The sequence below is a fragment of the Dendropsophus ebraccatus genome, chromosome 5, assembly GCF_027789765.1.
Source record: "Dendropsophus ebraccatus isolate aDenEbr1 chromosome 5, aDenEbr1.pat, whole genome shotgun sequence".
Taxonomy (NCBI): domain Eukaryota; kingdom Metazoa; phylum Chordata; class Amphibia; order Anura; family Hylidae; genus Dendropsophus; species Dendropsophus ebraccatus.
The window spans coordinates 74,258,978-74,286,699 of record NC_091458.1 but is presented as its reverse complement, the minus strand read 5'-3'; the positions used below and the strand labels follow the sequence as shown (position 1 = coordinate 74,286,699).

At 40.4% G+C, this 27,722-nt stretch overlaps 1 protein-coding gene across 5 annotated transcripts in view; it reads left to right on the top strand.

Annotated features, from left to right (window-relative positions):
- The window catches only part of DIAPH3 (diaphanous related formin 3), a 582,937-nt gene that overhangs the window by 420,867 nt on the left and 134,348 nt on the right, over positions 1-27,722 (top strand). For 4 of the 5 annotated variants that reach the window (XM_069970593.1, XM_069970591.1, XM_069970590.1 and 1 more), the window contains 2 exons: positions 21,500-21,595; positions 22,072-22,131. In XM_069970593.1, the coding sequence (XP_069826694.1) occupies positions 21,500-21,595; positions 22,072-22,131 (156 nt within the window). The remainder of the gene's footprint in view (positions 1-21,499; positions 21,596-22,071; positions 22,132-27,722) is intronic. The other variant, XM_069970592.1, reaches the window with a different exon arrangement.

Sequence of the window (27,722 nt, the reverse complement as noted above, 5' to 3'; positions counted from 1 at the left end):
GCACAGTGGTTTATGCACACATATGGGGTACCGTTGTACTCAGGAGAACCTGCTCTACAGATTTTGGGGTACATTTTTTTCTCCTGTTCCTTGTGAAATTTAGAAATTTCAAACTAAACCAATATATTATTTTAAAAATTTAAGTTTTTCATTTCATTTCATTTTCATTTATCCAATTTTGAATACTTTCCTCTAATACCTGTGGGGCCAAAATGCTCATCCTACCCCAAGATGAATTCTTTAAGGGGTGCACTTTCAGAAAAATGTGCACGCAAAATGCTAATTGGCGCTCCTTCCCTTCTGAGCCCGGCTGTGCCCATACAGGGGTTTATGCCTACATATGGGGTACCGTTCTACTCAGGAGAACCTGCGTTACAAATTTTGGGGTGAATTTTCTCTCCTGTTCCTCGTGAAATTGAGAAATTTCAAACTAAAGGAACATATTATTGGAAAAATTCGAGTTTTTCATTTTTACTGTCTACTTTTGAATACTTTCCTCTAATACCTGTGGGGTCAAAATGCTCACCGCACACCAAGATGTATTCTTTGAGCGGTGCACTTTCCAAAATGCGGTGACTTATGGCGAGATTTTACTCCGCTGGCACTACAGGGGCACCGCAAACGCACCTGGCGCTCAGAAACTTCTTCAGCAAAATCTGCATTGAAAAAGCTAATTGGCGCTCCCTTCCTTCTGAGCCCGGCTGTGTGCCCATGAGGGGGTTTATGCCCACATATGAGGTACCTTTTTACTCAGGAGAACCTGCATTACAAATTTTGGGGTGCTTTTTCTCTCATGTTCCTTTTGAAAATGAGAAACTTTAATCTAAACGTATATATTATTGGAAAATTTTAATTTTTCATTTTTTTACTGCCTAATGGTGAATACTTTCCTCCAGCCCCTGTAGGGTTAAAATGCTCATTATACCACTAGATTAATTCTTTAAGGTGTGTAGTTTCCAAAATGGGGTCACTTTATGGGGGTTTCCAGTATAAAAACCTCCTAAATCAACTTAAAAAAAGAACTGGTCCCTAAAAAAATCAGTTTTGGAAACTTTCACAAAAATGTGGTAATTTGCTGATAAATTTCTAAGCCCCGTAACACCCTAAAAAAGTAAAATATGTTTATGAAATGAAGCCAGAATAAAGAGGACATATTAGTAATGTGACTTAGTAACAATTTTATGTGATACGACTTTCTTTTTTTAGAAGCAGAGAATTTCAAAGTTCATAAAATGCAAATTTTTTAAATTTTTCATGATATTTTTATGTTTTTCACAAAAAACACACAGAGTAGTGACCAAATTTTGCCAATAATATAAAGTGCCATATGTGACGAAAAAACTCAGAATCGCTAGCATACCTTAAAGCATCACTGATCTATAAGCGCATAAAGTGAGACAGGTCTTTTAGGTGCAAGTAGGCTTGGTCTTGAAGGGGTTAAGGACCATGCCAATATTCATTTTTGCACTTTTGTTTTTCCTTCTTATGTATAAAAGGCCATAGTGCTTGCATTTTTTCACCTACAGACCCACAGGCCCTTATTTTTAATGACACCGATTGTAATTTTCATAAAATATGCAAAATCTGGAAAAATTATTTGCGCAGTGATTACGCCATTTCGTGTTTACGCTATTCACCCTATGGTAAAACTATTACATGTTCCTCAAGTCAGCATTATACCATCCTTATTTTTATTTTTTTTTTATTATTATTTTTTAGGATATACCATCCTTATAATGTTTTTTTTTTTTTTTTTTTTTTTTATCTATGGGGCTGTTTGAGGAGTTTTTATTTTTTGCACCATGATCTGTAGTTTCTATGGGTAGTTTGCTTGCGTTTATACGACTTTTTGATCACTTTTTAATTACAATTTTTCTGGATTTGATATGACAAAAAAAAAACCGGAATTTTTGACTTTTTTTTTTTTTGCTCTTACGCCTAAAACTGTACAAGATCAGAAATGCCATAATTTAATAGTTTGAACGATTCTTCACGGCGATTATCTGAAATCCCATTGCTTCCATAATTCTGTCCACTGCTACTTTAGCAGCGAGCCTTAGATGAAGAGGCAGAACGTGCACTGCTGTGCGCGGCTGCCCCTTCATTCTAACAATCGGCAGGGGTCTCAGCACTCAGACCCCGACCGATACAAGCCTCTGACATGTTAAGTTTGTTCAAATCATAGGTACCCTTTAAGGAACAACACTGGTAAAGTAGATGAAATTGATAATATATGGGATATTTTCCCGGCGCTGAGTTTTGACTAATTTCTGAAGGTGCCGTCTTATAGCAGATAAAATAAGATTAGTAAATACAGATGTATCAGAAATGTAATTTAAGAGACATCCTTATAAATCAGGAGCCTCGGCAGGACACTTTAATTAGAAATATGTGTCTGTTCCTGTCTGTTGCCGCTCCTGCTCTGACAGTTTTGTATTTTGGTCTCTTACAGCTTGCAGCACATGCACAGTTTATTTTCATTGTGTTATACTGCCGTAGTGTTTTATCTTGTTTGGGCTTATTGTTTTTCTTAACTGTTTCTCCAGATATTGCTTCATTCATCTTGTTCTTGGTGAACTTCCATCATAACTCAGCTCCCTATCACAGTGTTGCATTGTTAGGGATCGCCATCAGGAAAGAAATGCATTTGTGTTATTTATCTCAAGATATTATCCACACTCACTGCTAGTCATGTCTGTCCCTGTGTATACAAAAAACATGTTTGTTATTGTGGGAATCTTACTTAATGGAGAATTCTGGGTTGGAGTGATTTTTGGGAGAGAACAGGGAAGTGGAAGGATAAAAGAAGTAACATGCTCTCACCTCCCCCGCTCCAGTGCTGATGCTGGTATCCAACAGCTTCAGTCCCCGGCTGCTTCCTACTAAGAGCGAGGACCTGGGATAGCACAGGAAGTGCCAGGCCTGCTCAGCCAGTCAGTGGCTTTAGCCAATCTCTGACTGTTAGCATGACCTGCCTCAGCCAAAATTTAGTGACACCACCTTTCTTTAAAATGTCTCTTGCCCATTGCTTTACTGGAAGGGATAAACATTGACTGTATACAGCTTTAATAGTTCCTCAAAAATAAGTACATCTCCCAGTATTTATTATGAATATCTCGATCTTTCTCTTTGAATGGGGACCCCAATTGCCAATGGGTTTATTAAAAATTACTGCTAGTGAATAAAGATGGGGTTTCGGGAACACACCTCTAACCTATTCATCTATTGGAGATGTCTGGTCCATCCTTTACACATTTTTTTTTTTACTATATGTTTGCATAAATTGTAACTGTCCACAATTCCTCATAAGAGGTCTGCAGTTGTTCATTGCATTCACTATTATTATAGTCACAATTTTACTTTTTCAATGTTTTGTTTCTTAGATAGATATTCTGGTGTATACTCTGTTTTAGTTTTAGTTTTTAGCATAAAATCTAAAAAAATATTGAGTCAAGGTTCTTCCTAAAAAAATATGGCATTTGCTCAGGGTAACTGGAATGCTTTTTCCTCTGCCTCGGGAAAGCTTCAGGCAGTTTGCATCCCTTATAGAGAATTGATATTCCTAAGCTTTACTGTAGTTTGTTGCTCTCAATATTTGTAGTACAGCCCTCTTTTTAGAACAGTGTTTATAGCATTAATATATCATTTGGGAGCAGCCAGGTCACATTTTTCATTGTATTGTTACTTCTGTATTTATTGTGTTGCACCAAAACTGTAATGGGTAGATACAGCACAGTATTTAGTTTAAAATATAAATATTCTCCTGTTTTATTCATTGTTTGCAACCTTTAAATTTACACAGTGCATACTACTTTAGCTACAGTATCAGGTTACTGCTACCCATATAAATCTATGGAGAGGGGCAGTGGCTGTAAAGATGGAGGCGAAAAACCCAGGGAGAGGTTCCAGGATCTTGGTAGTAAGTGTTATAACGGACTCCACTAATAGATCCATAGCTTACAATGCTTAGTACTTCTACATGATGCCCTCCATGCAGCTGCTGTTTTACAAGGTGGTAGAAATATGGGTGGATCTCTTCTGTGTGTGCAGCATGTTGGAGCCATCATAACAAAATTCCTGCTGCTCCCCATAAACACATGTGATCTTGAAATGACATTTATCTTGAAATTGCATGTATGTGTTAAAGTTTTTTCTTTTTTTTTTCTTCCCCCCTGGGCAAAGTTTATTGATGGCCTATCCTCAGGATTGGTCATCAATATTAGATTGGTGGGGGCCTAATACCGGACACCCCTGCCAGTCAGCTGTTTGCCGAGTTATGACGCTGGGACAGAGCAGGAAGCAGTTCATTGTGTAATGGCCAAGCCGGATTACTGCATCACAGCTCAAACTTAAGTGAGTGAGCGCTAAGCTGCTATATCCCAGCTTGGCCACAACGCATTGTACAAAGCCATCTGTTTCATTATATACTGTATGCTGGCATAAAGATGATCAGCAGGGGTGCCGGGTGATGGAACACCACCGATCGGATCCTTTCCTAAGGATAGTTCATTTCATAAATTTAGATTTTATGCAACTCCTGTAACTAGCTGGATAACACACTACTCTGAGCTGCAGTAAGCTAAGTCTTAATACTATGTGCTCCCTGTTCTTACAGTGAGTAGCACAGTGTACCCAGAGGAATAATAGGTTGAGTAGAAGAGTACCTATAATCTCCAGGGGGAGATATCACCCAGATAGAACCCACAGCAGAATCTGCAAGGCAGGCTGAGACATCACATAGGCAGGTGCAGGATCAGTATAGAAGAAGGTTGAGCAGATGATGATAAGGTAAGATTGCATACACATGCAGTTTTTAGGTATTTGTATCTGTGCAGGGCTGCATTAGTAAAGGAATGATAGTGAGCTAAGGAAGGCAACAGTATTCCACATCCACAGAACTCACATCATCCTGTATTCTCTATGTTGAGGGGAAAGGTAAGCTACAGCAAGAGACCTCTTGCTGTGGTTTATCTTTCCCAGATCAAAGGGAGCGGATGTGATTTTTCTATCATGCCCGACCCCTGTATCCACCAACGTCATCTGCAGTATCTGCTGCGGATTTCACACTGAGTTAGCAGTGGAATCTGCTGCAGATAACTTCCTTGTCACTTCAATGAGAAACCCCCACAGTCACTGATTGGCTGGGCAGGACCTCTAGGAGCCTCAGATGCAGCTGGAGCAAAGACCAGGTAAAGTATGTTCTGGATGGCAGGGAAATAAGGGGGCTGGCATTGACGTACTCGCAGCAGGATGACAAAATGACTGTTTGGGTTCAGCTGCAGATCCGTTGTGTAATTCTTAATGTGGAAAACAAGCGTGCACACACGCACGCACACACACACACACGTGTGTATGTTATCTTGACAAGAACTTTTTTAACCACAAAATCTTGTTTTAAATAAAACTTTCAAAATATCTCTGCCCTCAAAGACCAGTGGTGCTCCCTGTATATATCTTAGATTGAGGGGTCATTAAGGCTTAAGTTACGTGAAAGCTGAAGCCACGCGGTCTTGACATCATGCTGTCATCGTAAAGTATCATATACAGGCTGAGCTCTCATTTAATACCCAATCTATCTATGGATTAGCAGTTCAAAAACAGACGTGAGAGGAGTTACAGTATAAAAGAATGAAGTTATCAGAACTGCGTTTAAGAGAATATAGGCCAAGGATTTAAAGAAATTACCATTTTTACAAGTTTTTTTCCTTGTCAACAGATCTGACAGAATCAGTTTCTCAGGAATATCATGTGTAATTACCTGTCTGAAGCGTGAATTGTAATATCTACCACATGCTTCAGTAACAGGCAGTTAGGTGCTTCTCAGTGAAGAACCCCATTTCTTATTTCTCTAGAAATAATTGCATAAGTAAAATCTGCTTTTTATACTTTTATAACTTTTTAACAACATTTAATAATCACTCGATGCCCTGAAATTAGAGCATAGTGCACTTGGTGAATTGCAACTCACTGGGCAAGACATTCAAGTGCATAGCAGACAGTGGCATACATTAGGGTTAGCTGAAGAGTAAGACACAAATGGCAAAGTGCACACAGAGTTTTGGGCTGGGATCTAATAAGTGTTATATTTCTCCCCAGTACATCACATCAGAATCACAGCAGACACTTCTGAGTATTGCTGTATAATGCCCTTCATGCCGTAGATCTATTGGGGAACAGGGTACCCACTTCTTTGTGCATGCACTTTAAAGCGTAACTGTCATGTTTTTTTTTTTTTTTATTGCAGAAATCAGTAGTCTAAGCGATTTTAAGAAACTCTGTAATAGGTTTTATCAGCCAAAAAAGCCTCCTTCTGTACTCAAGAAGCAATCTCCCAGCCTCCCCCCCTGACTTCTTATCTGTGCATTATCAGGCAAACACGTCTTCATTACAGAGAAGCAAGTGAAGACGGGTTCTGCTCTCTCCATTGTAAGCCTATGAAGGGGGGAGGGGCTGAGGGAGATGAGGGAGCAGGAAGAGGTGACATGAAGGTCAGCTGTTTGTAGACTCTCTGGGCACCTAAAACGCTGAATTCAGGTTTCAGAAAGGTCAGTGCTTATCTATGAACTTACTGAGAGAAGATTGCAGGTTGTTGTGCTTTGCAGCAATCCTCCGTGCTCAGTCACTCCTAACAGCCCCTCCCCTCTCCATAGCCACATAATGGACACAGAAATCCTGCTTCATTTGATGTGAGGGGGGAGGCTGGGAGATTGCTTTTTCACTACAGAAGGAAACTCTTTTAGTACATAAAACCTATTACAGAGTTTCTTAAAATCGCTTGAACTGTTGATATTTATTGTTTTCAGAAAAATGACCCTGAAATGACAGTTACGCTTTAAAGGGGAAATTGTAGAAACTTATCTTCACCTACTAGCTTATGAAAAACTGAAAATGTTTGGAGATACTGTAGAGAAAAAACTGTTGAAAATACCATATTTAGGGTGCCTTCACACATAGTGAGTTTGCAGCGGATTTCACGCTGTGGGTCAGTAAGCAGGGAGCCCGAAACTTAAGCAGGAGTGCAAAGATGGAGCGTGGGCAGGTAAGCTTGGGCTGTTTATTATTTTATAACGGCACAGCAAATAACTAGTTAACCAATTCATGACCACGGTCATGGATGCACGGATGTCCAGGTCACAATGAAGAAATGTTGCCTCCTCACTTTTTAAGAGCCATAACGCTTATGTTTTTCCACCTACAGGGCTGGTTGAGGGCTTATTTTTGGAGCCACAATCTCTAGTTTTTTAGAATGATATAGGTGTAAAAGAAAATTGTTACCACTTTTTATAAAAGAAAATTTCTAATATAGAAAAATCAGCAATTATGGTATTTTTTTTTTCACCGTGCAGGAAAGATATTTATTATTGTGATATCTTAATAAATCTGACAATTCCACGCGCTACGATGAAGATGTTTATTTTATTCTATTTTTTACATTTTTATTTTTATAATGGGCAAGGAGGTAATTTCAACTTATTGGGGGTTTATTTTATAAAGGTTTTTATTTATAATTTTTAAGTTTTTTTTCTTTATACTTTCTTTTTAAATACACACATAAAGCCCCTTCAGTTCAGGAACATATATATAATATATATCTATATCATAAAAATCAAAGTCTGTCTGTCTGTCCTTCTGTCTGTCTGTCATCTATAGACTTCCAAACGCCTGAACCGTTTGACCCCAAATTTGGCACACAGATACATTGGGTACCCGGGAAGGTTATTGCGAAGGTCCCGTCCCCGCCAGATGTACAGGAGGGGAGGGGTAGGGGAAAGAGAGGCGCCCCATAGAGATGAATGGGAAAATCTCCTCACTGCAAACACAGGTGATATAATTAGCTGCAGCAGACACAGCAGTTGGAGCCGTAGCAACCAATAGGATTACTGCTTTCATTTTCACAGGGAGCAATGGTTGCTAGGGAAGCTGCCTCACAACATGCACAGTAATAACTGGTAGACCCCCTACTCCATCTATACAGTACATGTATATACAGGACCCCCTACTCCATCCATACAGTACATGTATATACAGGGCCCACTACTCCATCTATACAGTACATGTATATACAGTACCCCCTACTCCATCTATACAGTACATGTATATACAGGGCACAACAGGTATACCAAACTGTGACTGGGTAACACTGCTACAACAGACCTGACCAATACCACCATACTGTGCTGGATAACACCTCCATACCAGACCTGACCAATACCGCCATACTGTGACTGGATAACACCTCCTTACCAGACCTGACCAATACCGCCATACTGTGACTGGATAACACTGTCATACCAGACCTGACCAATACCGCCATACTGTGCTGGATAACACCTCCATACCAGACCTGACCAATACCGCCATACTGTGACTGGATAACACCTCCTTACCAGACCTGACCAATACCGCCATACTGTGACTGGATAACACCGCCACACCAGACCTGACCAATACCGCCATACCGTGACTGGATAACACCGCCACACCAGACCTGACCAATACCACCATACCGTGACTGGATAACACCGCCACACCAGACCTGAACAATACCACCATACTGTGACTGGATAACACCGCCACACCAGACCTGACCAATACCGCCATACTGTGACTGGATAACACCCCCATACCAGACATGACCAATACCGACACACTGTGACTGAATAACACTGCCATACGGGTAAATACAACCCTGCAGGTATACAGGACACTACAGGTATACAGGACCCCAAAACTATACACTACAAGTGCACGGGACCTCCACAAAACTATATACTACAGGTATACAGGACCCCAAACTTTACACTACAGGTATACAGGACCCCAAAACTATATACTACAGGTATACAGGACCTCCACCAACTATATACTTCAGGTATACAGGACCTCCACCAACTATATTCTACAGGTATACAGGACCCCAAACTATACACTACAGGTATACAGGACCCCAAAACTATACACTACAGGTATACAGGAACTCCACCAACTATATACTACAGGTATATAGGACCCCAAACTATACACTACAGGTATACAGGACCTCAAAACCATACACTACAGGTATACAGGACCTACACCAACTCTATAATACAGGTATACAGCACCTTCACCAACTCTATACTACAAGTATACAGGACCCCAAATATACTACAGGTATACAGGAACTCCACCAGCTATATACTACAGGTATATAGGACCCTCAAACTATTTACTACAGGTATACAGGACCCCCGAACTATATACTACAGGTATACAAGACCTCCACCAATTATACACTACAGGTATCCAGGACCCTCAAACTATAAACTACAGGTATACAGGACCTCCACCAACTATACATTACAGGTATACAGCACCAACTATATACTACAGTTATACAGGACCCCCGAACTATACAGTACAGGTATACAGGACCTTCACCAACTGTACACTGCAGGTATACAGGACCTCCCTCAACTATACACTATAGGTATACAGCCCCCCCAACTATGCACTACAGATATGCAAGACCCCTAAAAACTATACATAGTGGGTATACAGAACCCCTCCAACTATGCACTACAGGTATACACTAATTCCACTGATTAACTCAGATGAAACAATACCTTTAAGCTTGGCCTCCTGGGCACCTTAGAACAAATCTAATTAACACACTGACACTTTATACCCGGGCAGCGCCGGGTACATTTTCTATCTATATCATAAAAATCAAAGTCTGTCTGTCCTTCTGTCTGTCTGTCTGTCTGTCCTCTATAGACTTCCAAACGCATGAACCGTTTGACCCCAAATTTGGCACACAGATACATTGGGTGCCCGGGAAGGTTATTGCGAAGGTCCCGTCCCCGCCAGATGTACAGGAGGGGAGGGGGAGGGGAAAGAGAGGCACCCCATAGAGATGAATGGGAAAATCTCCTTACTGCAAACACAGGTGATATAATTAGCTGCAGCAGACACGGCAGTTGGAGCCTTAGCAACCAATAGGATTACTGCTTTCATTTTCACAGGGAGCAATGGTTGCTAGGGAAGCTGCCTCACAACATCCACAGTAATAACTGGTAGACCCCCTACTCCATCTATACAGTACATGTATATACAGGACCCCCTATTCCATCCATACAGTACATGTATATACAGGGCACAACAGGTATACCAAACTGTGACTGGGTAACACTGCTACACCAGACCAGACCAATACCGCCATACTGTGCTGGATAACACTGTCATACCAGACCTGACCAATACCACCATACTGTGACTGAATAACACCTCCATACCAGACCTGACCAATACCGCCATACTGTGACTGGATAACACCTCCATACCAGACCTGACCAATGCTGCCATACTGTGACTGGGTAACACCGCCACACCAGACCTGACCAATACCGCCATACTGTGACTGGATAACACTGCCACACCAGACCTGACCAATACCGCCACACTGTGACTGGATAACACTGCTATACCAGACCTGATACCAACATACTGTGACTGGATAACACTGCCATACCAGACCTGAACAATACCGCCATACTGTGACTGGATAACACTGTCATACCAGACCTTACCAATACCGCCATACTGTGACTGGATAACACTGTCATATAATTCCTGACCAATACCGCCATACTGTGAATGGATAACACCGCCACACCAGACCTGACCAATACCGCTATACTGTGCTTGATAACACTGTCATACCAGACCTGACCAATACCGCCATACTGTGACTGGATAACACTGCCATACCAGACCTGACCAATACCGGCAAACTGTGACTGGGTAACACCGCCACACCAGTCCTGACCAATACCACCATACTGTGACTGGATAACACCATCATATCAGACCTGACCAATACTGCCATACTGTGACTGGATAACACCGCTATACCAGACCTGACCAATACCACCATACCGTGACTGGATAACACCGCCACACCAGACCTGACCAATACCGCCATACTGTGACTGGATAATACCCCCATACCAGACATGACCAATACCGACACACTGTGACTGAATAACACTGCCATGCGGGTAAATACAACCCTGCAGGTATACAGGACACTACAGGTATACAGGACCCCAAAACTATACACTACAAGTGCACGGGACCTCCACAAAACTATATACTACAGGTATACAGGACCCCAAACTATACACTACAGGTATACAGGACCCCAAAACTATATACTACAGGTATACAGGACCTCCACCAACTATATACTACAGGTATACAGGACCCCAAACTATACACTACAGGTATACAGGACCCCAAAACTATACACTACAGGTATACAGGAACTCCACTAACTATATACTTCAGGTATATAGGACCCCAAACTATACACTACAGGTATACAGGACCTCAAAACCATACACTACAGGTATACAGCACCTTCACCAACTCTATACTACAAGTATACAGGACCCCAAATATACTACAGGTATACAGGAACTCCACCAGCTATATAGTACAGGTATATAGGACCCCAAACTATACACTACAGGTTCACAGGACCTCCACCAACTCTATACTATAGTTATACAGGACCCTCAAACTATTTACTACAGGTATACAGGACCCCCGAACTATATACTACAGGTATACAAGACCTCCACCAATTATACACTACAGGTATCCAGGACCCTCAAACTATAAACTACAGGTATACAAGACTTCCACCAACTATACATTACAGGTATACAGCACCAACTATATACTACAGGTATACAGGACCCCCGAACTATACAGTACAGGTATACAGGAACTTCACCAACTGTACACTGCAGGTATACAGGACCTCCCTCAACTATACACTATAGGTATACAGCCCCCCCAACTATGCACTACAGATATGCGAGACCCCTAAAAACTATACATTGTTATAGGACCCCAAACTATACACTACAGTTATACAGGACCTCAAAACCATACACTACAGGTATACAGCACCTTCACCAACTCTATACTACAAGTATACAGGACCCCAAATATACTACAGGTATACAGGAACTCCACCAGCTATATAGTACAGGTATATAGGACCCCAAACTATACACTACAGGTATACAGGACCTCCACCAACTCTATACTATAGTTATACAGGACCCTCAAACTATTTACTACAGGTATACAGGACCCCCGAACTATATACTACAGGTATACAAGACCTCCACCAATTATACACTACAGGTATACAGCACCAACTATATACTACAGGTATACAGGACCCCCGAACTATACAGTACAGGTATACAGGACCTTCACCAACTGTACACTGCAGGTATACAGGACCTCCCTCAACTATACACTATAGGTATACAGCCCCCCCAACTATGCACTACAGATATGCGAGACCCCTAAAAACTATACATTGTGGGTATACAGAACCCCTCCAACTATGCACTACAGGTATACACTAATTCCACTGATTAACTCAGATGAAACAATACCTTTAGCTTGGCCTCCTGGGCACCTTAGAACAAATCTAATTAACACACTGACACTTTATACCCGGGCAGCGCCGGGTACATTTTTTAGTTATATCATAAAAATGAAAGTCTGTCTGTCTCGTATAGGCTTCCAAATGCCTGAACCGTTTGACCCCAAATTTGGCCCACAGATACATTGGGTGCCCAGGAAGGTTAGAGCGAAGGTCCCGTCCCCGCCAGATGTACAGGAGGGGAGGGGGAGGGGGGAGAGCACCCCATAGAGATGAATAAGAAAATCTCCACACCTCACACACAGGTGATATAATTAGCCCTGCAGCTGAAACGGCAGTTGGGAGCCTTAGCAACCAATAGGATTACTACTTTCATTTTCACAGGGAGCTGGAGTCTGATTGGTTGCTAGGGCCAGCTGCCTCACAACAGATCCACAGAAATAAATACAGTAAGGGTGCGTTCACACCTAAAGGATCTGCAGCAGATTTGATGCTGTGTTCAGTTATTTAAATGAAATCTGCTGCAGAAAATCAGCTGCATATCCTGTAGGTGTGAACGCACCATTAATGGTGCCTTCACACCTACCGGATCAGCAGCCGATTTCACTCTGCGAATTCGCTGATAATCCAGTGTCATTCAACCCTATGACACTACATACTCACAGCGAGATTGACATCCTGCTACGAGTATGTAAAATAACCCCCTTGGTGGCCGGAGCGTAACTTACACTGACACCCATCATCCCGTCAGCACAAACCGCTGTTAGATCATGCAGGCTCCCTCCAGTGTGTTCAGCGCTGTGCTGCTGCCAGGCACAGCTCTCTCCTCATGGCTCTGGACGCTGCACACACCGCTCCGGCTTGCTTCGGGGGGCACGTCGAGAGCCATGAGGAGAGAGCTGTGCCCAGCAGCAGCACAGAGCTGAACACACTGGAGGGGAGCCTAGGGTTAAATTACACTGTATCCACAGCGGATTTTGCTGCGAATTCACAGTGTGAAATCCGCTGCGGATCCGTTAGGTGTGAAGGCACCCTAACAGTGTACGGTGTATATACAGTGTATACAGTAGGGGGCTTACCTGCCGGGTGGTGGTGTTGGGGAATGTATACAGTAAGGGGGTGTTAGCGAATGTATACAGCATGGGGGCTACCTCGGATGGTGTATACAGCATGGTGGGCTACCCGAAGGGGGGAGTGTATACATCGTGGGGGCTACCTGCAGAGGGGAGCTTGTACAGCATGGGGGCTACCTGAAGGGGGGATTGTATACAGTATGGGGGCTATCTGCAAGGGGGGCACTGTATACAGTATGGGGGCTACCTGCAGGAGGGAGTGTATACAGTATGAGGACAACTTGCAAGAAGGGGGGGAGTGTATACAGTATGGGGATTACCTGCAAGGGGGGTATAGAGTATGGGGGCTACCTGCAAGTGAGGGGAGTGTATAGAGTATGGGGGCTACCTGCAGGGGTGAGGGGGGTGTATACAGTATGGGGGCTACATGCAGGGGGGAGTGTATACAATATGTAGGCTACCTGCAGGGAGGAAGTGTATACAGTATAGGAGTACCTGCAAAAGGGGGGGGGAGTGTATACAGTATGGGGGCTAGCTTAATGGGGGGGGGAGTTTATACAGTACAGGGGATACCTGCAGGGGGGGGGAGTGTATGCAGTATTAGAAACTTTGAAACCTCTTCTGTATTGTCCTCACCAAGAATCAAAGGTAGTGCCTAAGAGGGCCAGATTATGATGATTCAGGATTGTGTATGCACTTATTATTATAAGCTGCAGGTTTTATGCACACACGCCTTACTTATGGTCTGCAGTCAGCGGGGGGACCCCAAAGTACACACTTCAGGTATACAGGATCCCAGAACTATACACTACAGGTATACAGGACCTCCACCAACTATACACTACATGTATACAGGACCTCCACTAACAATATCAATGTTGTATATAACCAGGCTCAGCATAACACTACCAATGTTGTACATAACCAGGCTGTATACTGTATAATGGTGCGTTCACACCTACAGGATCTGCAGCTGATTTTCTGCAGCAGATTTCAGTTAAATAACTGAACACAGCATCAAATCTGATGCTGTGTTCAGTTATTTAACTGAAATCTGCTGCAGAAAATCAGCTGCAGATCCTGTAGGTGTGAACGCACCCTAACACTGTCAATGTTGCATATAACCAGGCTGTATATTACACTGACAATGTTGCATATAACCAGGCTGTATATAACACTGACAATCTTTGTATATAACCAGGCTCTATATACAACTGCCAATGTTGTATATAACCAGGCTCTGTATACAGTCTGATCACATGACATCTCAGTTTGGCTATTAGGTATTTAGGATGTTTAAAGTTTTTAGTTTATTTCTAATGTGCATAAGCTACAATTTACATAAACAGTGCAGAACTGTCGGGGTATATAGTGTATGTAGGGGTATATAGGGCTCCTGGCGTTTTCCACTTAAACAAAGAAAAAAAAAAACAAGGTCATAGATTTGCCTCCTGTGCGACCTTGGAACAAATCTAATTAACACACTGACACTTTATACCCGGGCAGCGCCGGGTACATTTTCTAGTGTATATATTTATATATATTTATATATATTTATATATATATATATATATATATATATATATATATATATATACATACAGATGTGGCGCAGTTTTGGAAGTAACCAGCTATGTTTTTCTATCACTTCATAACCCCTTTAAAGTTATATAATGGCCAATATTATTGCTACTTCTCATGTGCACATTGCAGTTTATCCTAAAAAGTTTACTAAATATTTAGTGACCATTTATGTAAGCCAAATAATTCCCCCCCAAAAACTTGTTTCCATAAAATAGATGTTTTTTAATGTTCATATTCAGAAGCTGAAAACAAAGATGTAAGAGTAAATATCTGAAACCTTGGTAAGGTTATGTAGATAGAACTGCAGCCTGTGCTTGGGAATGGTGTAGAGATGTCAGACGCTAACACTAGACTGATGGTGGTTAATGAGAGGAGGATGGCTGTTGATAATGTTGAGGCTGCAATTCGCCAGCAAATCACATAATTCTTCTTCTTGTAGTTTATCAAAAAAAGAAAAATGAAAGGCATACAGGCCCACATCAGACTGAATAGCTCTATCAAAATTGCAGGATCAGAAAGAGTTTTCACATGGACCCTGCCTTTATCTGACTGTCTCATTAGCCATTAATGTAGTTATGTTGGTTTTTTCCCACAGAAAATAGAAAATCTGTGTGTTACTTTGTGAGAAGCTACATTTTAACTATTTTAGTTCTTGAAAGCCTGAAATATGTGTCTGTGGATATATAGTCACATAAAGTAAATGTGACTAAAATAAACGTCAGTCATTTCTGTACCCCTTTAGCTAATACCTATAGACTCTTTAATGACCGACATTATGGCAGTGAGTGATTATATAGTGATACTGCAGATGGGATAATTGAAATGGAGAAGTTTTGCTACAAAAGTGTGTAATACCGAACAATATACAGTAAACCACATGGCTGTAATAAATAGCAGCATTCTCCTTTTCTTTTCCCCCTCCCTTATTCTGTATACTGTATTCCCTAAGGATGTTACAGACTGACCGGGTATGATCATATTCCTTTCTGCACAAGGCCTACAGGAAATAGTGCAAGCTGAAAAGTGGGTCCCCCCTATGTGTTTTTGGTGACACTGCACACGCAGGCAGAGTTATCACTAAGTCCGCAATGGGTAAAGGACATTCTCCTGTCAGTTCTTTTCTAGCAGAATCTCTCGCGCTTGTGTTACCAGTTTAGGAAGCTTGTGCATGTCATGTGTCAGACATTTTTTTTTTCTGTGTAATTTCTAACAGCAAGAACAGATCAGCTCCTCTTCTGTAATCATCCTTCAGACCTGTCAAACCAACCTAGCAGAATTACACCCTGCAAAAGGATGTTTGCATTCCTCTAAAGTATAATTCTGCTGACTGAATATATGTGCTAATTTGAAGTGGAATTGAGCCATGGGATTTTTATTTAATGATCGGTTTCATATAAATGCAAATGAAAACAAATCCAACAATCCCTGAACTGCTTTATGTTGTTTAAAGCACAAGTGTTAATTTTCTGTTTGTGTACACTGTAAATGGGTGCAATAGCAGAATGTGCTTACTGTCTCTCTTACCTGTGCTCTGCAATGTACATCATTGGATCCTATCTATTAACAAATAGGTACTATCCATTTCCACCCAAGACACCAGAAGTGACACCAAGCTGCTGGCGGTGGAAGCTGCACCTGTCCACTGTTAAACAAATTAAATATTGTTATCTGTAATTACAAAAACATGGAGGACGCATGTTCAGTCTTAACACTATTAATTGAATTTCTCTGTAAGACAGAGCCAATGTCCTGGCTTTCAAATTAATCTTACATAGCTGGATTAATGTAGATTTCCAGTCCTTTACTTTGTCCTTTGCAATACAGAGATCTGTATTAGTGTAGAAGTGTTTTGTTAGGCCAGAACCATACTATGACTTTGGCTGCACCGTATTATATACCAGTATATGCAATTTTGAGCTGCACCGTATTATATACCAGTATATGCAATTTTGAGCTGTTGATTTACACCAGTGCTTCTCAAACTGTGAGGCGGGCCCCACCAGTGAGGCGCCCCCTAGTTGTTGGTGAGGCCCAGCTGGGGAGCCAGTTTTCACAAAAGTAACCTATGATCTGCACAGTCCTTTTGCTGTTTGCAAAAATCTCGATTTTAGCAACATTATTAATTTATTTCATACTTGCTTTATTAGTATATAGAGCTTGGGAGATGGGTAAAAGGTAGCCCTAACATTATTTTCCACTTTTAAATGGACTTTCACCACATGCAGTGAGGCCCAGGCACCCTCTTGGTAAGTCTGGTGAGGCCCAGGCATTGCCTTGGTCTGTTGGGTGAGGCTCCAGTAGAAAAAGTTTCAGAAGCACTGATCTACACAACTCTTAACCTTTGATGCAGACTCTCATAGATCTCATTGTAACAATCATGGTTACTCGACGATTACTACTGACTTATGTTATGCCCTATTTATGATGATATGCCTTTCTGCACAAGGCCCGCAGTAAATAGTGCAAGCTGAAAAGTGAGTTGAAAACAATGTGTTTCCCCTATGTGTTTTTGGTGACACTGCACACGCAGGCAGAGTTATCACTACGTCCGCAATGGGTAAAAGACATTCCCCTGTCAGTTCTTTTCTAGCAGAATCTCTTGCGATTGTGTTTCCAGTTGAGGAACTGGTAACACAATCACAGTCACCCAACGATTACTACTGACTTATGTTATGCCCCATTTATGATGATATGCCCCATTTATAGAATTTTCTCAACATATGTTATCTATAGATGAGCTGTATGCATATAATATACATGGTCAGTCTAGCCTGTATGGTGTTCTGAGGTCACACTGGCAAAAGTGCAAAGAAAAATTACCTTGGATTAACATGGTTTTTGCCATGATTTTCCTGCAGATTTGCTTTTATTTTGCTAAAATAAACATAAAAATTGAGTTACTTTATTACATTTGTACGAGTTAACTGCAAAATAGCAGGAAAATTGTGGCAAAAACACAAGAACAACATGTTAAAAACCTCCGCAAAGAAAGCACACACCCTGTCAATCTAAGTAATCAACTATTACCCTTTATCAAATCACATATCTATTAAGACAATTAACCAAATAGAGGCCTCCATACTAAGCAACTAATGGTGCGTTTACACAGACAGATTTATCTGACAGATCTTTGAAGCCAAAACCAGGAACAGACTATAAACAGGGATCAGGTCATAAAGGACAGACTCTTTTCAAATCCATTCCTGGCTTTGGCTTCCAAAATCTGTCAGATAAATCTTTCTGTGTAAATGCACCCTAAGGCTGGGTTCACACTACGTATATTTCAGTCAGTATTGTGGTCCTCATATTGCAACCAAAACCAGGAGTGGATTAAAAACACAGAAAGGATCTGATCACACAATGGTGAAATTGAGTGGATGGCTGCCATATAACAGTAAATAACGGCCATTATTTCAATATAACAGCCGTTGTTTTAAAATAACAGCAAATATTTGCCATTAAATGGCGGCCATCCACTCAATTTCAACATTGTGGGAACAGAGCCTTTCTGTGTTTTTAATCCACTCCTGGTTTTGGTTGCAATATGAGGACCACAATACCGACTGAAATATACGTGGTGTGAACCCAGCCTTATGGTGCGTTTACACAGGCAGATTTATCTGACAGATTTTGGAAGCCAAAACCAGGAATGGATTTGAAAACAGGAGAAATCTCAGTCTTTCCTTTTTGACCCATTCCCTGTTTATGGTCTGTTCCTGCTTTGGCTTCAAAAATCTGTCAGATAAATCTGCCTGTGTAAACACACCATAAGACTGTTATATGGAGCAAATATATTGCCACATGGAGAGTGGCAACATCAGGAGTGGTGCCTGAAGTGTATGAGTGTGTGTTTGTATAGATAGATATTATGTGTGTATTCCTCCAACACAATGTACACACAGGTTTGTTCTCTTTGATAATTGTTTATTGTGTTGGAGGGATTTATAAATCCTCCAACACTACGGGCATTCTCAGGATTAGGTTTATTTCTAGGTGGCGATGCACATGGGGCTTTCTCTCTCACCAATTTGGTCCTGGCTGATGGTTATCCCATTATATATCTCTTATATACTTTATTTCTGTTTACAGCTTCCTTGGTGATTTACCTTCTTGTTGTAAAGATTTAGAAGAGCAACCAGTGGGTCAGTGAGTCCCATATCAGGGATTGGATTAGATGGCTTTGTTCCTTATTTCTGCAGGATTTTTTAATTGGTTTTAACTTGGCTGAGTTGTTTACTCCATATAACAGTCTTAATTGCTTTGTTTAAAAGCCTCTCTTTGTGGAATTGTTGCTTAATTGTCTTATTTTATGTTGTGGCTATGTGGTTTAATAAAGGATAATATTTGATTACATAGATTGACAGGATGTGTGATTTCTTTTATGCATGGTTGCTTTCTGTTTTTGTGCAGAGTATGTTTTCCATGCTTATCGGTACTCCGTGTTAGATTGTTCCCACGACTATACAATATCTGCACACTACCACTGGCTTGCTTGGTACAGTATCAGAAGATGAGACTTTTGAAGTTTCACTTCCCTCATCATTACTCTCTATTTTTGTGGGGGTTAATGCAACTTTATGAATTTCCTTTTAGGCTAGCGTGAAATAGGGCCATATTTTTTATATAATAATGCAAATTGGATGGCAGTGCACCCTCAGCATAGAATAATGTAGCCATAGTCCCTATAGAAGGTATAATTTTCAATGTTTGTTCATAGAACTCCACAAAACTGCTGGTACATGCTCTCATTTTCTCCTGCTAGGACTACTGAAACATCTTCCTCTCTTCCATCTAACACCCTTGCTCCTCTCCAGTCTATCCTTATCTCTGCTCTCTGACTAATCCACCTTTCCCCTTGCTTTGCCTCTTGACTTTTCCGCTTCCCTGTTACATAGTGTGAACTAGGGCTGTGTGTGCGTGCGTGTGCGTGTGCGTGTGTGTGTGTGTGTGTGTGTATGTATATAGATGTCCACAGCACTCAATGAATCAATGCAAAGGGTGCCACCCTGCAGTAAGGATCCTTGTGCACTATACAAATAACAAAAATGTATTCCCGGCAGTGCCGGAACCCAACTTTTGAGATATATATATATATATATATATATATATATATATATATATATATATACTTTTTTTTTATCATATAATAAATAAATATATATATATATATATATGTGTATATACATACATTTTCCCCACACAATTCTGCCCTAACAGGCTCTTTATACATTTCTCTATTCTATCATTGCATCCTATTAAATAATTATTGTTACTTGTCTCTCTCCCCCCCCCCATGATTAATTCATGAATATATTGCCCACGGTGATAAAGCCTTGTTTTCTTGCTTTTCTATGTCATACTTTTCTATTTTATCAAACAGGTGCTAGTGTATTTGGACCCTTTTTTTCCCTTCTGTTCACGCAGTTGTGTCTGATAAGATGATTCCCTAGATGTTGTCTTGCCATGCTCCAGTGACCATGCTATCAGTTGGGTCATCAGCTTTCACATTCATTGAAATGCAAATGACACATTCATTATTTTGCCTAGGATTTTTGGATGCATAGTTTAGTTGTAATCAAGCAAATCATGTGTTGATGAAGAGTCGGTGAAACAGAGTCGGAGACTAATACAAATAGTGTGCTTCAGCGGAAAGCTCTCCATGAATGGCTGCTAATGAGAGATGAATAAATAATTGGCACGTCTAGACATTTAGGCATTAAACTTTGTGCAGGTCCATTAATCTGGCCTTGTTCTGTGCATAAACTATTCATAAAACTGCATCCATTGGAAAAGGTATATCTTGACCAGGGGCCCTTGTTTGACTTAGTTGGTATAAACCATTTATTTCAGCCTCGTCTTTCTCCCAGCCGCGCTTTTAATAATTAAGTGCATTTTTATAAATACATCAGGGGCAGCCTAATGAAGATGAAGGTGCACGAAGGGAGACGCTGTTACAATTTAACGCCTTTGGGTTCTGTTAAGTCAGATATAACTACAGTTGATTCCTTTTTAGGGAGCGATAAAGTTACAGTTTTTCACCAGGGACATATGATTTATGTGCGACCTTAGCTTGCAGGGTTCACTAAAAAAAAAAAAAAAAGAAGATAAGACAGAAGCCATATTCCTTTTGAGATTACTGTCACTGGCTGTAAAGCCTACGGCCTGAAGTAAATCAATTGAACTTTCGTCCACTTTACTAGATAGCAACACCAAAACGAAATGAGACTGATTTTATTAAGAAAAGGATGATATATGAGTCAGTTAAAAGCTTGTCTAGTTTTAAAATTGCTGGTTTTAGTCATAACAGAGTGATCTTTTTCATCTGTCTGTATGCCTTTGACATTACTATGGTAACCTAGAGGCCTGATGGAATTCCCTCAATCTCTTTTTGCAGAGGGTGAAGAGACCGGAGTGATGGATAGTCTGCTGGAGGCCCTGCAATCCGGAGCAGCTTTCCGAGACCGGAGAAAACGGACTCCACGGCCTAAAGGTGACTAGAATACCTTTGCTATATTGCCAGCCATATTTTTCAGCTTTTGTGTGCATGTACTCCTAAAACATTCATCATAAATACAGTGCTACCGGGAAGAAGTGCTTAAAGTGCCAACAGTGAGCGTAATCCTTTTCTGTGCAATGACAAATGTCAGGAAAGATGTTAATTCCTGTTGGCTGATGTCAGTAGCACTTTGCCTACCAATGCACTGAACTTAACATAAGCTGCTGATTATGACAAGGCTCATCTTCAGAACCATATGTACGTTATCTCTCTAGGGTATATGCTAATATGATTAAATAGGTTGTACCATCATGATAAGTTCTATTATGTCAAGTATTCAGCTGGTACACCAGCCCGTCACTTTAGCGTATAATTAAGATTACATGTACGGGATTAGTTTGCGATTATTAGGCATGAAAAGTATTATGCTTCATTGGTATATATATGAAATATCTTTATGGTTTTTCCAGATATACAGGACAATCTCAGTCCGTCATCAGAGAGGCCTATTCTAAAGCCTTGTAACCATGGTAATGGAACTTGCTCATGCATTACGGGCTTATGTCTATCTTTATTCTGCTGATATATGATTTTGGCTTGAGGTTTACTGCAAAAGACAATAACACTACCTGTACCTTTCAAGTCTAACATCTTATACTGATAAGTCTCCCTTTCTCTATGCTTTGCATGCTGCTTTGGCTTTCAGGCTCAGTTATTACCCATTTGCATGCATAAAAGATACAGAAATGTTTTAATGATATGGTGTATGTTGGAAGTAATTGCATGTACTGTACTTTGCTGTACTTTACTTTATTACAGGCTTTCGGGTGTAACAGGTATTGTGTAAAGGCTTTTTCAAGCAAAGTAACCATAGTATATTGCTCTAGGCCATAACCACTTGTCAGACTAATACTACTAGAAAGATATTTTAACAATTCTGGTTATACAAGGGCTTTAAAATTAAAGTTTTATATATAGAAACATAATAGAACGTTCTGTTACGTTCATTCTGCTAATTGGTCAGATTACTTGAATTCATTTATTAAGTGTCACAGTCACTTTAACAACTTTTGACATGTACTAGAGACATGTTTGTTTTGATTGTTTGGGGTCTAGATGTTCAGACTCCCACCAATGTCTGAAACAAACTAGAAGAGCTTGGCTAAGTACTGCTGTCCAGGTCGTACATCAGGAGGTGGATTATATGATATCTCTATAGAGACCATTTCTTTTTTTTTTCCTGTTAGGGTAGGTTCACACACAACGGATCCTCAGCAGATTTAACGCTGCAAATTTGCTGCGAAATCCACTACGGATCCTTAACTGTCACTTTCAATGAGAATCCATTCTCGCAGTGGGATTCTCATCAGTGCATACATTACTGGCTCTGTGCTCCGGCTTGCTTCGGGGGCTTTCAGTGTCTCCCGGCACTCAACTAATCAGTGCGCTGCTGCGGGGCAGTGCACGGTTTCTCTTAGCGTAAGGAGACGCTGGGAGCCCCGAAGCAAGCCGGAGCATGGACCCGGTAATATATACATCGGGCCGTGGGGGTTAAGTGGGCTGACTTTACATACCCGCAGCTGGATGACAATCCCACTGCAAGTATGGATGCTCATTGAAAATGACACTTAAAGTGTCATTGTCGTTATAACTTTCAAAATCTAAATCAAGAGTAGATGTGATAGAAAGCAAGTTTGCAATTTACATTTGTTATTTCTTTTTTAGTTATCATGGAAAACACGTCACTTCCTATTTTCTGACTTTTTCTCAACACACAGGAAACTGTCAGAAAACAGTAAGTCCTGCATATCCCAGTTCATCTGAGCACTCACAGAGAGAAGGCAGTCATGTGTTTGATGGACACATTGAGCCATGACTCTCTGTAGTGGCCAGAATGCCTGGGTTTAGTTTTTTTTTTACAACCAGCAGAAAATCTGCCTTCTGGAGACTGGACCAGGATTTCTGGTAAGTTCTGCTTTGTTTTACAGCATGATAACAACAACAAAAAAATAATGAATGTATATTGCAAACTTGCTTTATATCACATCTACTGTTGATTTAGATTTTGTAAGTTATAACGACAGTAAGGATTGGCAATGGATTTTGCTGCAAATTCGCACCATGAAATCCGCTGTGGATATATAGTGTGAACCCACCCTAAAAGTGACATTCTAATGCCCATGCAGAACGCATAATAAGGGAGATTCATCAAACATTATGTAAATTAAAACTCCTAGCAACCAATCAGATTCCACTTTTCATTCCTCACAGACTCTTTGGAAAATGAAAGGTGGAATCTGAGTGGTTGCTAAGGGCAACTGGACCAGTTTTAATTTACACCATGTTTGATAAATCTCCCCCTATATTGCTATATTAACTTTGTGGTATTAAACTTATTTCTTTGACAATTAATTATAAAGTAACCCTGTTTTATCACTTCAGGAGACACATTATTGTGACCTGAGCACTGGCTCGCAATGAGATCCATGCACTCTAGCTAATAGTTTTCCATCTTAGATAAAAGTAGTCTTCACAGACATTTAGGAATTGGTTGGTAGACATTTTTTCTTATGTCTGTTACCATAATTCTGTTAATATGCTTATAATGGGTTTGGAATACCTAACTCTTTCTCAATGTTCTGTGATTATATGTTTAAAGAGGGCCTGTAGACCTGTAATATAGCACTCATTCCAGTTGTATTTTACTTGCTATGCCCCCGGTTTCCAGGATATACAGATCTTACAAGTTTGTTGTTTACCTGCAGTTTTTACTGGGTACGGTATTAATGATAGGAAAAGGGAGTGTGATTACATGCTTCATAACAGGAACACACATAACATCAACACACCTCCATGAAAATGATGCACAACCCTCAGCCTCATAGTTCTACCCTCTTGGATTAGCATTCACACCCAATTTTGCTTTAGTTTCTGCCCATTTGACAATTTACAAAATGCAAATAATCAACCGAATGGTAAAATCCCTATGTCCCAGAAACCAGGGGGAAAAAAAAAATAATAATAATAATTATTGGTATCAGGGCACCTGAACCTGCAAAATGATACAAAACTATTTTTAGGCTCACTACAGGTCCCCTTAAAGGGAAACTAACAGAATATCCATACATACTGAGACTGTGCAAGGAGGGGCCAAGGAATGCCCCAATGCACAAAAAGGACTAGTTAGCATATCAGAAGAAATAACTACTATGCCCTATAATAGAATAAGATGACTGGCTGGAATGAGCATCCCAGCAGCAACAGCTGGAGCAGAACTGCAGAGATTCATTGAAAGTAAGGGTACACTGGATGGCATACCCTGTAATCATGTCTGTGGATGACCCAGAGATTGCAAGAGTTGTCCACAGTACTCTGTCAACAGTATGTCAGGTCCACAGAGTTGAATGGAGCTGCAGCATACTTGTCCAACTGCACATTGAACCAAGGGGACTTGGGTCCTGCATTTTCCCAGCGGTCAGCCCCCCACCAGACACTCATTACCTATGTTATGGATAGTTGTTGAGAGGCATTCATGGGAAAGCCACTTAAAAGTTATGAAATTATGATTTTGTCCATTAAAGGTTAAACCCATGAATTCTAAGTGTTTTTGGTACATCACTCAACTGAGCTCACGATAATTTGCAGATATTGGAAGGTGTATGCCACAATACACTGCCTATTCAAGGAGGTCAGTTAAAAGGAATTAGTAGCACATTGGTCAACTGGTCTTTGGCGTGTCTGTGGAGTGCACCCTTATCTGATAGGTGCACATTAAGGACATCTAATATATCTCTGATAGTCAGGTTTATATAGATTTTGTTTGGTACACAACAATGTCCTTGCTATGTAAAATGGAAGTTCCACACATTTTGCTGTCTATCTAAACATATACGTGTGAACATTCCCACTGGGGCTTGTTCATAGAAGTTAATACTTGGTGTGACATTTTACAGATTTTTAGCCTTGATACTGAAATGAATATCTTCACAAAAAATAAAATGTCAGCTAACAATACAGCCTATTTGGTGTGGCTGTAAATTCGCTTTAGCATTTTCTTTTATCACTGAATTCTGCTTGATTGAACCTTGTTTATGCCTTTAATAACTCGCAACAATTTAAAAGTCAGTGTCCTGAATTTATTTCCAGCGTCCCAACTTGACATTTTCAGTTTTTATTCACATTGTTATTTCCAAATTTTAAAGCACTTTTTGTGTTTCCTACTCTTTGGGACAAGCTAGTTGTATTGAAAAACCAGGTTCAGTTTTCAGCATGGTACTTTTACAGTGTCTGTACAATGACTAATGTGTGAATTGCAGACCGTCACTGAATAGGTAGCACATCTATATTGAAATTCAAAGTTTGATTTGCCTTTGTGCAGAGGATTTAACACGTTATTTCATTTCATATAAAATATTCATACATTTCAAACTGCACCAGTCTGTATCCGTAACTCTTCCTGAAGTGGATACTAGATTTTCGTGAATACATCCACAGAAATAGTTGTAATATTTCAAAGTAGGTAAAAGCTTTTTTCTCTGCATTACTGCATTTTTCTGCATTTCTAAGAAAGTACAAAAGTTGTCTCAGACCTTAGTGCAAACGTTTGTATACTGTCAGTGGTGTCACTAATTCATTTACTTTCTGAATTTATCTTTATTTAGTGCTGCATACAGAAAAATCCATTATTGCAAATACTTACTGCAGTATAATGGTACTGCAAGTGTGTGTGTGTGTGTGTGTGTGTGTGTGTGTGTGTGTGTGTGTGTATATTAGGGATGTCACGATACCAGAATTTTGTGTTCAATACCAATACCAACTTTCTTATTTCGATACTCAATACCATTTCGAAACTTAATGATTCAATATAATGCACCACCCACCCCCAACAGCAGATATAACGCTCCCCAATGTTCACTATGTAGTGTAATATACCTGACAGGTTATCTATATTCTTCAGGTCACTACTATTACTATGAAACAATATATTTTCATTTTAATTTACAACTTACACTGTACATAAGTTACGTATTTTGTTGTAGTTTTTTTTTTTTTTTTTTTTTTTTAAATACATGTGCTTAAAATTGCTGTTTTTTGATTCCCGTAACTTTTAAAATCTTTCAGCCGGTAGGGCTGTCTGAGAGTCTTTTTTTAGTGTGCAATGATTTGCAGCTTTAAACGGTACCGTGTTTGCATATATGACTTTTTTTGGTGCAAGCACTGTATGCTGTGCGAGATTGGAAAGGTAGTATGGCTGGCACACAGTATAGTATGTTGGGGGTAGTAGTTGTATGGCTGCAGTATAGTATGTTGGGGGTAGTAGTTGTAGGGCTGACACACAGTATAGTATGTTGGGGGTAGTAGTATGGCAGACACACAGTATAGTATGTTGGGGGTAGTAGAAGTAGTATGGCAGACACACAGTATAGTATGTTGGGGGTAGTAGTAGTATAGCTGACTCACAGTGTAGTATGTTGGGGGTAGTAGTAGTATGGCTGACACAGTATAGTATGTTAGGGGTAGTAGTTGTATGGCAGACACACAGTATAGTATGTTGGGGGTAGTAGTAGTATAGCTGACTCACAGTATAGTATGTTGGGGGTAGTAGTAGTATAGCTGACTCACAGTATAGTATGTTGGGGGTAGTAGTATGGCTGACACAGTATAGTATGTTGGGGGTAGTAGTTCTATGGCTGACACAGTATAGTATGTTGGGGGTAGTAGTTGTATGGCTGACTAATAGTATAGTATGTTGGGGGTTGTTGTAGTATGGCTGACACAGTATAGTATGTTGGGGGTAGTAGTTGTATGGCTGACTCATAGTATAGTATGTTTGGGGTTGTAGTAGTATAGCTGACTCACAGTATAGTATGTTGGGGTGGTGGGAGTAGTAGTATGACTGACACACAGTATAGTATGTTGGGCGTAGTAGTAGTAGTATAGCTGACTCACAGTATAGTATGTTACTGGTAGTAGTAGTATGGCAGATGCAAAGTATAGTAGGTTGGGGGGAGTAGTAGTATGGCAGATGCACAGTATAGTAGGTTGGGGGGAGTAGTAGTATGGCAGATGCACAGTATAGTAGGTTGGGGGGAGTAGTATGGCTGACACATAACATTAGTAT